We start from the raw sequence: 14575 nt of genomic DNA, 5'->3' as shown, positions 1-14575 counted from the left end.
ACTTTTTGCAACCTCTATTTGCAGTGGCACATTTTTTACACTTCTTCCCCCTCTCCCTGCCCCAGGTTTTCCCTTCTGGGCTTTTTTTCCTTCCTCTCCCACCTCCCCAGGTCCTACACTGCTCCTTTTGATCCTTCCCCTCTTTTTCTTACTCAAAAGCACCAGAGCTGTCCCAAAAGGCTGGACAGAAAGGGCACCCAGCATAACCCTGGGCAAATTTTTGATGCAGTCTGCAAACATCCCAGATCTCTGTCAGTGCAAATGAGGTACTTGGGAAACAAGCTGCTCTGCCACCACACTGGGGTGACAGTGGGTCCATAAAAATCTCTCTGAACTGATTAAGGGAGAGATGAGGCAAGCTCTGGCAGTCTCCTTAGAGACAGGAGACAAAGAAAACATCTGTGCCAGCGTCGGCCGTGATCTGTGCCTAGAAGCGTCAAGTGTTGCTCTCTGCGCAGGGCTAATGAAATCCTTCCAGCTCAGTAACTGCTGGCAGAGAAGGAGAAAAACACGGGGAGAATGTGCAAAAGCATGCGCTGAGCGTTCCCCACGTCCGTCCCAGCCGCCCGCAGGCCCTCCCATCTGCAAATCCTGCCAGCCCTTTGCTCCCACAGCGTTTCACAGCCGTTCTGAGCATGCACGGCTGCTGGCGCATGAGCAGCCGAGGCCAAGGCCGCAGATGCCAACAGGGCCCTGCTCCTCCCCGGCTGTGTTCGTAGGGCCAGGCTGGGGACCGAGCGCTCCGGCTTCCCCGGGCACGATGTGGCAGCTGGTGAAGCGGTCGAGGCTGGCGACTCGGCTGGACACCATCCTCCGGCACCTCTCCCCGCCGCTGGGAGCAGCCCCCGCTCCCGTATCCTTTCCGATGTGCAGTGAGAAGCTGGAGGAGCGAGATGTTGACCCCGTTGGGGCTCTGCTTCCCCCACCCCAGTGAGTTTTGCCCCGTGCTCCCCGCACTGTGTGTTCCTGTATGGCGAGGAGGGGTTTGGTGGCGGTTTGCCCTATGAGGGCACCCCACTTCAGGAAGGACACACGGACAATGTCCCAGCCCTGTGCCCTGTTTACGGGGTGGTGATGTGCAGGGGGGCCGTGCCCCACGCAGCCCCTCAGTGAGCAGGGATGCTCCAGGGCAGCGCATCTCCTGGTGTTTTGGCCTCAGCACCCATCCCACCCCAAAACCCTCTTTTTCTCTGAGTTTCAGCCCCCCAGCCCATCAGGTCCTGGGATGTGCATCTGATGAGGTGTTTGCCTCTCAACAGCCCACCCCCGCCATGGCACATTTCCCCCTGGCACTGGGCAGGAGGGTTACCTGCAGCAAATTTTCTTCCTAGAGATTTGTGGGTTTCGGGGAGATAAACTCTGCAAGACTTAGCAATTGCACAGTGAGTCCCAGATTTTGTTGAGAGGTACAGGCTTGATGGGTAGACCAGCAGCAGGAAAAACATTGGGGTTTGGTTTGTGTGTGGGAAATGAGGTGGAAATATTTGAGGCTGCTGGCTTTGAGACAGATCAGAGGAAGGATACTGGGGCAGAAAGAAGTTTTCACATTGTTCTGTCCCATGTTTCCAAAAGTTAAATGAAGACTGCTTACTGATAGTATTGTTAAAGCTGCTGCCATGAATCTTGCTTTAAAAATATATATTTTTTTTTTGAATGCTGCTGATTCTCAGTGAGAGCTGAATGCTGACAAGTTGCGTCTGAATCATAATAAAGTGGCGAAGAAGATGTGATCAAACAGGATGTCGGAGTCTTCATATACATTAAAAATATGAAGACAGATGAATAGTAGTCAACTCAAACTACCGTAAGACAAAGGTGCGAGTAGGAACACAAAACTGGAAGCAAATGTTAGGAAAAGCACTCTGATTGTAAAGATGGAGTAAGTCAGGAGAGGTACTGCACAAGCTGTTTTCTTTTTAAATCCAGCTACAATGGTCCTGATGCAAGGAGTTTTGGACAAAAATATGATTAACCTGGGCTGGAGCAAGAAAGGTGTGTGGATAAAGCAAAAGACAAAATCTAATATGAATAGATTTATTTGATATATGTTACAGCACTGCACTGGTTTTCTTTTAACCTCTGGCTTTAGTGATTTGGGTAAGACAGTCACTTTTCCTCTCAGAAAATGCCTCTCCCTTTATGAAAGGAGAAATATCTTGGTAGCGATATCAGTTACCACCAGAGACACAGGATGTGAAAACCGCCCGCGGGGTCTCTGCGCTGCCCTGCTGGGGTGCAGCTGTGTGCACCCACATTTCTCTGCTTTGTGAGCCCTGCAGCAGGGTCAGCTGCCTACTGCCAGTTCGCGCCAGCCCCCAAAACCTTCCCACCTGGATGAGAGAGCATCCTGATCCTCTCTATTTAAAATTAACCTGTGTAACAGAAAGCTTAATAACATCTTGTACGTACCTAGTTTCCTCCTGGAGTTAGGGATTAGTATATTAGAGATATTTGTGTATTGGTTGTATTGGTATATTAGAGATATTCATATATTGGTTGTATTGGTATATTGGAAGATGAGTTATTTCTGCATAATGGTGGGGAAACTCTGCCTTCAACGTCTTCTCATGTGGCCTCAGGAAGGAGAGGAAGGTGAAATGTGGCAGGTTTTTCTTTGTAGCTTGGTGTAGGAGCCAGAGGGGAGTGCTGCTTCAGTAACACCTGCAGTTATCTCCTTACAGGAGAGCAGCTGAGAAGAAGTCACACTGATAAGTGCCTGTGGAGACCTCCATTCCTACAGCTGTGAATTCAGCTCAGGTGCTGCCTGGTGTGGCACACTGGAAAAGAAAACAGCACACCAACTGTAGAAGTGAAGGTTTCCTCAAAATGCAGGCAAAGAGGGGAGATTCAGAAATCAACTGCACCTCTTGAGTGATTTGAGTGTTTGGCTTCCCTAGGTCAAACCCTGATGCTGCAGGACCATCCCACCAGGTGTCTGTGAGATGGTTTCTAACAGAGCTACACAGGTTTCTTGTGCTTGTCTTAGATATGCAGGAGTTTGCACCATGCCTTGAGACTTGGCAGGGAGATGCTTTGGAAAAGCTTCTGGAGATCTTCGCACCTTTCTGTGCCTTTGCTTTGGTCTCTCCAAAAGTGTTTGCTTGCTTCTGAGTGCTCCCAGGTATTATATTGCCCGCTCAGTTGGCTAATGTGTTTGTGAATACGTTCTTCTTAAAAGCATGTGTGTGAGGGGAAGAGAAAAGTTAAAATACTCTATGTCTTCACCAAAATGAATGATGCTAGGAGGAGAGAGATGGAGAAGCACCTCTGGGAGGCAACCCAGGTTTTGGGTAGGTCTGGAGCACAGAGAAGGAAATTGGGCAAGTGAACATCTTCACTGAGTGTCTTGAAGTTCTGGGAGATTAATCGAGGCCCATGGACTACTCGGGAGTCTCAGGCATTTTGTACTGACTTTACTATATGCTTGGACAAGGCTGTACTGTGCTGTTATTTTATACTTCTCTGCCAGATGTGCTACTCTGAAAGTAGGAAAGATTTTTTTTAGAAGTACAGAAAAATATGAGTTGGATGTCCAGCACAGCACTTATCTTTAAGATTAACGGCATTATAGGATTCAGGATGCATGTGTATAGATGTTCTTCTGTTCTATTGTGCTTGAGTGCATATTCCTTAATTTCCATTCTAGACAAGCATTCCTACTTCAGCCCAAGTCAGTGCTGTCCCTCAGCCAGGAAGGTTTCGGTAAGCTCGATCTTCTTTTGTAGAGATTAAAAAAAATACTCTGCAGAGCTCAGTTCTTTTTTCTACCCTAGAACGCTTGTTGATCACCAGACATTGTGTAGCCTTTCATTTTGCAAGAGTATATTCTCCTTTGCTTAACTATAGTTCAATAAAAAAAGCTTATATGTGCATTTTGAAAATGTCTGAGTGCATAATCTGACTGCAGGAACTATTCCCATGTGCTTCCCTATCTCTGTTGAGAGTAAAGCTGCGGAGGACCAATCCCAGCTTTCCTGCTTTGAAAGTGGGGCACAAGTGGGATACTTTGAATTCTGTTGCAGAAGTAGTGGGTGGCTGTGGGCAGAGATGCTGCACAGCCATGGACACACCGTGCCAGCTCTGCTGGGGCGTGCGGTGCTGCACGTCTGCAGAGCCGAGGTGGACATGCAAGTGGGGAGTGTTTCTCACCAATGCTCCCCAGCAGCTGCTGATGCCCCATGTCACCACCTCCCTGCCAGGTCTCATCAACGCTGTTTCTGTTGTTCTGCCCAGACCTCCCCTAGGGGACAATCAGGCTGGACATGAAGAAGAAATTTTTTACACTGAGGGTGGTGAGACCCTGTCCCAGGTTGCCCAGAGAGGTGGTGGATGCCCCATCCCTGGAGACATCCCAGGCCAGGCTGGACGGGGCTCTGAGCAACCTGAGCTGGGTGAAGATGTCCCTGCTCATGGCAGGGGTGGCACTGGGTGAGCTTTGAAGGTCCTTTCCAACCCAAACTATTCTATGATTCTGTGATTCTACTAACATGCTGCTTCTCTGTGTCTCAGCTATACCCTGGACAACAATGTCCTTACCACAGAGCAAAGGCAGTTCTATGAAGACAACGGGTATCTGCTCATTAAGAAGCTTGTTTCTGACGAAGACATTGAGCGCTTCAGGTACAGGGCACTTGCCTAAGGTGCTGAGGGGTCCTGAGTGCAGCAGCATCTCAAGGGAGCTCTGGGAAGCTGGATGAAGCTGGACTCTCCCAGCATGGATGTTCCCTCTGCTTTGCAGGAAGGAGTTCATCAGGATCTGTAAAAAAGAGGTGAATCCACCAGGAGCTATGACTATGAAAGATGAGTCCCTGAGATCCCAGTATGGTCAGTCTGAGAAAGTAATTAATAAAGTGCAGGACTTCCAGGAAGATGAAGAGTTGTTCAGATACTGTACTCTGCCAGAGGTAAAAAACCAACCAACCAAACAACCAAACAACGCCTAAGCCCCCAAACCAGTAAAAATGGGGATGGTGGTGGAAGGGCCTGTATGCATGTATCTATGTTTTAATGCCTATGTGAAGAAGCTTGCTTTGGTTCTGCTAAAACTACATCCTTTATCCCTTAAAGCCCCTGTGTGTCAGTCCCATAAGTACATATGTGAGGAAGGAATAACAAGCCATCTTTTCTGCATGAACACAGGATGGATTGTGGTCAGGGCAGAAGACTTAAAGCTGTGCTCCTGTGATGCGGAGCCAGTCAGGAATGTGACCAACCCAAACCGTGCCAGGCTGGTAGGACAGATCAGCAACATGTTCTGAAAGTCTTTTATCTGGGCAAAGCATCTGCTCTGTCAGCAGCTCCAGCTTTGTAGCCCATATTCGTGTAGTGGCAGACACCACAATAGCTTTGTGGAATTATGACCCTCCCCATCTTTTCAACCCCACCCAGCAGCTTCCTACACCATCTTCCATCTTGGCTTCCAAACATCATGCTGGACCCTGCCTCCTGTCCTGCATCCCTCCATCCCGACCTCCTCCTCCTGTACCCTAGTCCTCAGACAAACATCCATGTCCCAGTGCTTCCTCAGCAATCTTTCCTCTTGTCTTTCATGTTTCTAATTTTTTTTTTCTAATGTTTTCTTCCCCATAGGTCCTCAAATATGTGGAGTGCTTCACAGGGCCAAACATCATGGCAATGCACACCATGCTGATAAATAAACTTCCAGATTCTGGTAAGGAAAATGTGGATGAGAGGAAAACAGAGAAATTGAGGTGTGTATGCTGTCTATCCAGCCAAAATTGAACTCAGTGTTTTAGGAAAGCTGTTTGAAAAAAAAGGAAACAAATTAAAACCAAATAACTTTGAAAATTTATGAGGCAAATTTGGTAATAGTTTGTTTTCTTTTAACCTTGGCTTGGTGCAATAAGATATCTTGTCTTTCGATGTTCAGTGGATGTTTGTTGGCTAAAGATGGTGGTTGTCTTGGCTGCACCAGTGACATGTCCAAAGGGAGCAAGCGAGCTCCCTGTTCAGCCAGATGCTCTTGCTTAAAGGTACAGGGTTTAAAACATGATACCCTTTCCAAGGTTGACTTTTCAAATGTGTTGCAAAGGTGTGCTTCCGTGGACCTTGGCAAAAGGCAATAAATACAGAGGTCATCCTCTGTTTGGAGTTGATATACTCGTGATGTCACTGTTAGTTTTTTATACCGTCAGCACTTTGATATGAAGATACTCGAATAGGTGCCAAAAGAAGGAATTTGAAGACTGGCTTTGGCTCCAGCTGCTGGAAGTTGTGATATTAATTTATAGAAGGGTGACAGGCAGGGAGAGAGGAAGAGAACAGGACTGACCATATTACAGTTTTTCAAAGTAACTTTGACTCTGCATGAGCTGTTTTGGTTTAGCAAAGTTGAGACCTGAGGTACGTTTCTTATTCTTAGCTGTGCAGCTTCTGGGCAAATACGTAGTACATTGAGTTATTAAAGTACTGAGTTGATTCAAGTCATCTCCGCTTGTCATCTTAAATACTCCCCAGAAAGCTGTGTCATTTTGGTTTGGAAATTCAACAGGAGACCATATATATATATATATATTTTTTTTTTTTTTAAGTGAAAACAAACCAATAACAGACAAGAAATGGGAAGCTGCTCTATATTTGCTCTATATCTCCATTCAAGGTCTTTGAGGAGCACTTTAGGAGAGGTACAGATCTCAGGGGAGTTCTTGAAGCTGCCCAAAGTATAAATAATATGGCAAGTGAGGGAAGTGGAAACATCCTAACTGTATTTATTTGAGAAGCAAGCTCACTGGCAAAATAAATATATAAATAATACACATAAGGCTGTTTTGATGTGGATGATATGTTTCCATTTCCATAGTGGTAAAAGAAGTAACAAAAAGACCTTCAGATATATTTATTTTTGTTTAGACTTCATGGAAAAAAGACTCTAGAACGAATGCTAATAGAGTGCTGGGTAGGCTGTCTGTGGAGGCTGCAGTCCATAAATAGAGATCTTGTTGTTGTTTTAAAGAAGGCTAAATAAACATGTCGGGTGCAGCACAGACAGGGTTGATTCTGCTTGTAACACAGTGGGAGATCAGGTGACTTCAGACAGCACAACTGTTCGAAACCCTTTGTACTGGGAAAGATTTGTGCAACATCATGCTGGTTAAAGTTCACAAAACCATGTCACTCTCTACAACTACTTGAAAGGAGGTTGCACCATGGAGAGTGTTGGTCTCTTTTCCTAAGTAACAAGCGATAGGACAAGAGGAAATGCCCTCAAGTTGTGCCAGGGGAGGTTTAAATTGGATATTAGGAAAAATTTCTTCCTGGAAATGGTTGTCAGGCATTGGAACAGGCTGCCCAGGGAAGTGGTGGAGTCACCATCCCTGGAGGTGTCTAAAAGCCACGTAGATGAGGTTCTTAGGGACATTGCTTAGTGACAATGTTGGGTTAACCGTTGGACTCAATGATCTTGAAGGTCTTTTCCAACCAAAATGATTCTATGATTCTGTGATTCCATAATGAGGTTGAAGGTTTTGAACCTGTGTTGCAGATAAACAGACTTTCCTCCACCCCATGCATCAGGACTTGCACTATTTCCCATTCCGACCTGCGGAACTCATCGTGTGCGCCTGGACCGCCATGGAGAGGGCCGACCAGAACAACGGGTGCCTGATCGTGCAGCCAGGGACACACAAGGAGCCTCTGAAGCCTCACGGCTATCCAGAGTGGGAGGTAGAGAGGCATGAGGGGCTGGGGAGGGCGTGCATGAGGGGTCATGTTTTGGCTGGGGAGAGCTCACTGTGAAGGGGTGAGGTGCAGGTCAAAGCTGAGGTTTTCGCTGGTGTTTTTTTCTCTTTATGCAAACACTGACTTGTTGCTTCAGGAGAGGGTTGCTTGGTTGGCACAGTCCATGTAACCTGGGTAGATTTGCCTCTGTTCCCACCTTCACCTAGAAATCGTCTGGCATGTTGTGGCATAATGGCTTAAACACATACAATCATTTTCCACTGCCCTTGCCGAGTCTGAGGACTCTTCTCCTGTGAATTTGTTCCTGCCCTGGTGAGCTTGTGTACTGTCCAAAAGAGAAGCTGAAGAGTAAACAACTGGATGCAAATATATAAGAAGTGGTATCTTGCTCTTAAGAACCGATGTTTGCTGACCTGGCCTGGCGTTGGTGATGGTTGTACTGGGAGCAGAAGGCCAAGTGCAAGGTCCTGCACATGCGTCAGAGCAATCCCAAGCACAAATAAAGGCTGGGTGGAGAATGGATTGAGAGCAGGTCTGAGGAGAAGGACTTGAGGGTGTTGGTTGATGAGAAGCTCAACGTGAGCAACATGCGCTTGCAGCCCAGAAGCCAATGGTATCCTGGGCTGCATCACAAGGAGCGTGGGCAGCAGGTCAGGGAGGTGATTCTGCACTTCTGCCCCACTCTGGTGAGACCCCCCCTGCAGTGCTGGTCCAGCTCTGGGGTCCTCAGCACAGGACACACATGGACCTGCTGGAGAGGGGCCAGAGGAGCCACAGAAATGACCCGAGGCTGGAACAGCTCTGCTGGGAGGACAGGCTGAGAGAGCTGGGGTGTTCAACCTGGAGAAGAGAAGCTCCGGGGAGACCTTATTGTGGCCTTTTGACAATTAAATGGGGCTTATGGGAAAGACACTTTTTACCAGGGCCTGTAGTGACAGGACAAGGGCTAATGGCTTTAAACAAAAGAGGGTAGATTTAGATTGGATATAAGGAAGAAATTCTTCACCATGAGGGGTAGTGAGGCACTGGAACAGGCTGCCCAGAGAAGTTGTGGGTGTCCCATCCCTGGAGATATTCAAGGCCCGGCTTGATGGGGCTTTGGCCAGCCTGGTCTAGTTGAAGACGTCCCTGCCCATGGCAGGGGGCTTGGACTAGATGGTCTTTAAGGTTCTTTCCAAACAAAACCATTCTATGATTTTATGACCCCAGTGGTGGCATCAGGTCACACCTATGGGATTCCCTGTTGCCCTTCTCTCTTCTCTCTAGCAGAGAAATGTTCTTAATTGAATCCAGCTTGACAAAATAGAAAAGGTCTTATTTTCCTCTACCTCGGGCTTGAAGAAGGAAGAACTGCAGGCAAGTGGGCAGGCTCTTGGTTGGACATATGAAATACGCTGCCCAGAGAAAAGCAAATCAGTAGCTCTTCCTGCAGTCCCTCTCACTGATAATCAGCACTTGCTCTAATTTTAACCAAGTGATTTCAACTGAGCCTTCTTTTTCTAGGGTAAAACAAACAAACTTTTCCATGGGCTGCTTGATGAGGATGAGAAGAGTCCCAGAGTTCACGTTGTCATGGAGAAGGGAGACACAGTGTTCTTCCATCCCCTGCTCATTCACGGCTCTGGCATAAACAAGACATCAGGTTTCCGAAAGGTAGGAAACCATCTCTCAATAAAGCTTTTGATATTTTTGATTTTTTTTTTAAACTGATCAAACTATCGCCTCCTGCTTTCCAAGCTCATGAATATGTGGATGAACTTTTTCACGAGTTTTTAACTTCCTAATATACTTTTACACTCCTCTTTTTTTTTTTTAATTTTCAAACATCTCTGTCTTCTGGGAGAAGAGCCTGCTGTGGGGCTGCTTGAGAAAAACAGAGCAGGAGTAGAAATTAGATGTTTGAAGCCTGGCTGGCTGCATTTGCTTTTCCAATAGTTCCCTTTCAGCTGTCCCAAATATCAGGAGCTTCTCTAATTGTCTTCTCCCCTTGCCTTCTTGGTATATCATCTCTGGAGAGCAGGAGCCTCCATCATCCAATAAATTATATTTATTTATATTATAACATGACCCATTTTTCTATTAAAGATGTGATTACGTGTCATCTGCTCGTTTTGCATCATGATTATTTAACTGAAATAGGCAAATGTGCCCTCCTTTGGAGGCCTGATCCTTTCTCAGAAGACAGGCACTCAAGGGAACTGCAGCCTTTAGCGTAGCCACCAGTAGCAATGCAAATACTTCCCCTCATGCACTGCAACACAGGCTGCTCTATTTTCATTTTGTTTTGCCTGCATTGACTACTACGAGGCCTGTTCTTTCAGCCCCAGTAGCAGTTTACTGATGTGGAGTTCCTTCCTCCTGCAATCTTGAAAGCAGAGAGGACATCAGCTTCAGGGAGTCCCATCTGCTGGTTCTTTCCTGGCTAGTGGAGTCCTGTTTAGTACCCAACCGAAACACAAGAGCTTCCTCATACTGTGCCAGATCCCAACATCTGGTTGTCTTTGGGGTAAATCAGTGAGTATGTTGGAGCTCTCTGAGCCAGGTTATGGTTCAGCACCCTTTGAGATCTGGCATGGTCTGGCTTGCGGCTGGCATAGCTCGTGTAATGAAAGAACGGCTTTTTTTGGTGGGGCATTTCTAGTTTTTCCTCCAGACTCTGCTTAAGGAAGAATGGATTACAAAAGCAGTGGGTTGATGTGACTGTCTGGGTGCAGAAAGCAAGAACCTTTACTGAACACACAGATCTGCTCCAACCCTGACTATCCCCATTCCCAATCTAGTTGCTGATATTCTGAGATCAAGTAGTATCGTTCATGCTGGGGGAGTGTTTGAGAGAGAAGGAAGGAAGAAGAGCATATCAGCAAGCAAGAATATTTCTCCAGCAAGTGTATTTCTCCAAGGGGACACTCTCAGGAGAGCAGGAGTGCTTGGAAAGGAGGGAAGAATTTGCTGACGTGATCTGTAAGGAAGGGATGGGGTGTCCACAATCTGGGTTGCACGAGATTTTTTTTTTTTTTCCCACCAGTCACTTGTAATCACTGTGGTAGTGAGTGATGCCCAATTTCTTCATGCAGAGTATAAGCTGTCACTTCGCCAGCTCGGAGTGCTACTACATTGACGTCAAGAACACGACACAAGAGCACGTGGAGAAAGAACTGGTAGATATGCTTCAAAAGAAATACAACATGCCTCCCATGGAACTCAGGGTAAGACTTTTCTATCTGCCCTTTGTTACAATCCAGGTCAGTTCTCTTTCCTAAGTCTCGCTTGCGTGACAGATCTGTGATTTTTGCAATGCCCAGTTCAGCAGATCAAGCTGTGTCAAGCAGAGGTGCTTGGCAGAATAAAAGACCTGATGTTCAGGGGGTGACCAGCAGGCTTTTTTGGGGCTTTTTTGCTCATAAGGCTGTTTCTTGCAATGCTGGAGAAGTGGCCTTGTTCCCTGGGCGGCCCCTTCACATCCTTTGAGCTCTAGAAGTTCCTCCTCCAGCTGTGCTTGTCCAAATGGGTTTTGTGAGCACATGTCAATCCCTTCCTGCATCAGTTGTTTAGACTTAAGGCTACAGCAGGTATGTCAGCAGTGATATACATCTGCCTCAAAAAAAAAAAAAGGGGGTGATGGACTCTTGTTGAATAACTGAAACCATTGTGTAAAATAGAAAGCAAATCTAAATTCTTCAGGGATTCAGCCACTGAAAAAAACCCAAACCTTGTTACTGGGATGGAAATGTTCTGAATTTCTTAATCCACAGCAGCTCCCAAACACCTGCACAGCTGGTATTGAGGCAGTAAATTCTAGATGTAACAGGCAGCAACTTTATTTTAAAATGTACATATTTTACAGATATTACAATATCTAGAACATTAGAGAGGAGACGACTTTCTTTTTCACCTTTGGGGTTTCTGTTTTGTTTTGTTTTTCCCATGCTGTGCTGGATATGGTGGGGTGTCCAGCTGTGTTTTGCAAGCCTGATCTTATATGTTGTCTGTAAAGTTACAGCTTGCTTGACTTTTTATTCCTGGAGTCATTTAGGAATATGGTGAAACCCGAAGTGACACATAATAAGGCTTTCCTTCTTGTGAGTGGAAATGAATTATAAAATCATTTTGGTTGGAAAAGACCTTTAAGATTATCAAGTCCAACCGTTAACCTCACACAGCCAAGCCCACCTCTAAACCATGTCCCTAAGCACCACTCCTACACATCTTTTAGACACCTCCAGGGATGGTGACACAACCATTTTCCTGGGCAGCCTGTTCCAATGCTTGATAACCTTTTTGGTGAAGGAATTTTTCCCAGCATCCAATCTGAACCTCCCCTGGCACAACTTGAGGCCATTTCCCCTCGTCCTATCTGTTGTTACATGGCAGAAGAGACCAGCCCCCTCCAAGCTCCTCTCAGGCAGTTCAGAGATCAGAAGGTCTCCCCTCAGCTCCTGTTCTCCAGCTGAACCCCCAGCTCCCTCAGCCGCTCCCATCACACTTGTGCTCCAGCCCCTTCCCCAGCCCCGTTGCCCTTCTTTTGCATGTGTGCCCATACAAGCCTCAGATGAGTCTGTGTGTTTTAATGTAGTTTTAAGAGTTGGAGCTTTCTCCCAGAGGAGCGCCCAGCTCTTATATTTCACCTTCACAAGACTAATGATAAGAACCAAGTAATCCTGACACTGTGAAACTGAGGTTGGTACTTGCCCAAGTTTTAGCTTTGTGAAGCAAACAGCGGTGGTCTGCTCTGCTTTACAACCTGCAGCAGTGCCTGCACAGCACCTCATTTCTGGCTGAGGCCTTGCATTCGTACCTGTTATTTCCTCCTGGTTTCTGCTGCACAAGGAATATCACTTGCTCATGGGCAGCAGTATGAAGGGAGCAGTATGAAGGGAGGCATGTGTTGCACAAGCAGGTGAGGGAGACTTCTGCAAGGGTCATGTTCTCTGTGCTGCTCATGTTTCCTCTTTTGCCGCCTTCCAGGATTGAACTGTGGGCACTTTGCCATCCGTGTCACACCTGCAACCAACCAGTCTCCTGGGGGTGGAGGCTGCACCTCTGTCTTAGTCAGGGCTGCATTTTCGTAGAATCATAGAATGTCCTGAGTTGGAAGGGACCCACAAGGATCATCGAGTCCAACTCCTGTCCCTGCACAGGACAACCCCACAGGTCACACCGTGTGTCTGAGGGTGTTGTCCAGTCTCTTCTTGAACACTGTCAGGCCTGGGGCCGTGACACCTCCCTGGGGAGCCTGTTCCAGTGTCCAGCACCCTCTGGTTGAAGAACCTTTTCCTCACGTCCAACCTGAACCTCCCCTGGCACATCTTCCTGCCATTCCCGTGTGTTCTGTCATTGGTCGCCCCTCCTGCTCCCCCTGTTAGGAAGCTGTTGGTTCTTGATATTTAGGATTTGAAAGGATATTCAAGTGTCTTAGTATGTTTTCATGGGTAGGAAGCTAAGCTGAGAATGCTGTACCTATTTCCATCTCTGTAAAGTGGAATCCTGGTCACCATTTTTTTGCCAGCCCCTAAGGCTTTTGCTTTGTCTCATTTTTGTTTTGAAGGATATTTGGCACTTCCGAGCACGGCTTGTGCAAGGGGAAAGAATTAACCTGTAGAACAACCTCTGAAGAGCACGCTGGAAAACACGTCTGAGAATGAGCTGCTCCGATCAGAGTGCAGACCACATCTCGGCAGTTGGAACGATGTGTGGTTTGATGACCTCTGTGCTGGTAACTTAGCCAAATGCTGCACTGCAAAATCGTTTTATGCTAGCACAAAATAATTGCACTGAGGCTGAATAGCTGATGTACATCAAAGAAAACCTAGCCTAGAAAAACAGAGATTTGCTGTGGTTATCTTAGACAATTGAAGAACTAGTCCTGAAAGATCACCTTGACTTTTTTGATTGTTTTCATTCTTGGTTTTTAAAAGTTTCTCATGTGACATACCTATGGAATTATGATATACTAACATAAGATTTTATGCAAGGGTATGTTTTTTAATGTTTCCAACCTCCTTTTCTATGCAAAAGAAATAAAATTAATCAGAGTCTCACACAAGCCACCAGTATGACCTCACATGGGAAGTCATTAGTACAGCTGATGAAGGTGAGGATATTGGTACCAGCAGAATCAACTGTGTAAGGAACTGGATAAAGGGGAAGCAGTAACTGCTCACAGAGAAAAATGGGAATGACAGGCCGGAACATGATCACTAGCAGAGTTCCTCAAACATGACCTGGTGTGGCATCATATCTTATCGAGCAGCGCTGACACAAGTGAAATATGTGGCTGACGGGGTTGGGAGCTACTGGACCGGCAAACCAGCCTCCCGTTGGCCTTGTGCAACCAGTCCAAGGCTGTGGGAAATGAGGGAGTCCTCCTTGGAAGCTGGTGGCTCTGGGAAAAGGTGCTGCCAAGTCAGGAAGGCAGTTAGATGCTCCTCAGGATGCACTGGTGGCAGGGTGATGTGCATCAAAATGAGCCTCTCACCTTTCACAATGTTTTTCATTGCTTTCTTAAAGATTCTCTTGCTTTCAAAATTTTTTTTTTTTTTTTAAATACTGATTAAATCAGAGCAAAACTGCATTCGAGGGCTGTGTCGTATTGTTTCCGCTGCTCAGAACTTCTGGTGGCGGGTGCATCATTGAATACCCTGGTGCAAAACATCAATCCTCAGCTCTTTTCCACCTGGAGAAGGTGCCAAAACAGCACCAAAGGCTGCACTGATGGGCTCTCATGGCTCCTTCTGCTCTGTTATCCTGCAGCTCAGGAGGTCACTCACTCGAGAGAGGAAACCAGGTGCAGTCCTGTCCTTGACCCACGAGGCTCAAACTCTTCTGCCCCGGGGGAATGCCCAGACAAGCGGCTGCAAGTCAAAGCTGTTGCGGTCAT

General features: G+C 46.7%; 1 protein-coding gene across 1 annotated transcript; it reads left to right on the top strand.

Annotated features, from left to right (window-relative positions):
• Positions 1 to 651: 651 nt before the first annotated feature.
• PHYH (phytanoyl-CoA 2-hydroxylase) lies at positions 652 to 14269 on the top strand. The gene is made up of 9 exons (XM_065636247.1): positions 652 to 853; positions 3647 to 3702; positions 4510 to 4620; positions 4739 to 4904; positions 5590 to 5671; positions 7502 to 7683; positions 9202 to 9351; positions 10773 to 10904; positions 13244 to 14269. The coding sequence occupies exons 1-9, from the start codon at positions 680 to 682 to the stop codon at positions 13295 to 13297; spliced, it is 1107 nt and encodes a 368-aa protein (XP_065492319.1). The 5' UTR covers positions 652 to 679; the 3' UTR covers positions 13298 to 14269.
• Positions 14270 to 14575: the final 306 nt, after the last annotated feature.

This window comes from Caloenas nicobarica, chromosome 1 (assembly GCF_036013445.1).
Source record: "Caloenas nicobarica isolate bCalNic1 chromosome 1, bCalNic1.hap1, whole genome shotgun sequence".
Taxonomy (NCBI): domain Eukaryota; kingdom Metazoa; phylum Chordata; class Aves; order Columbiformes; family Columbidae; genus Caloenas; species Caloenas nicobarica.
This window is presented reverse-complemented; position numbering and strand designations above follow the sequence as displayed.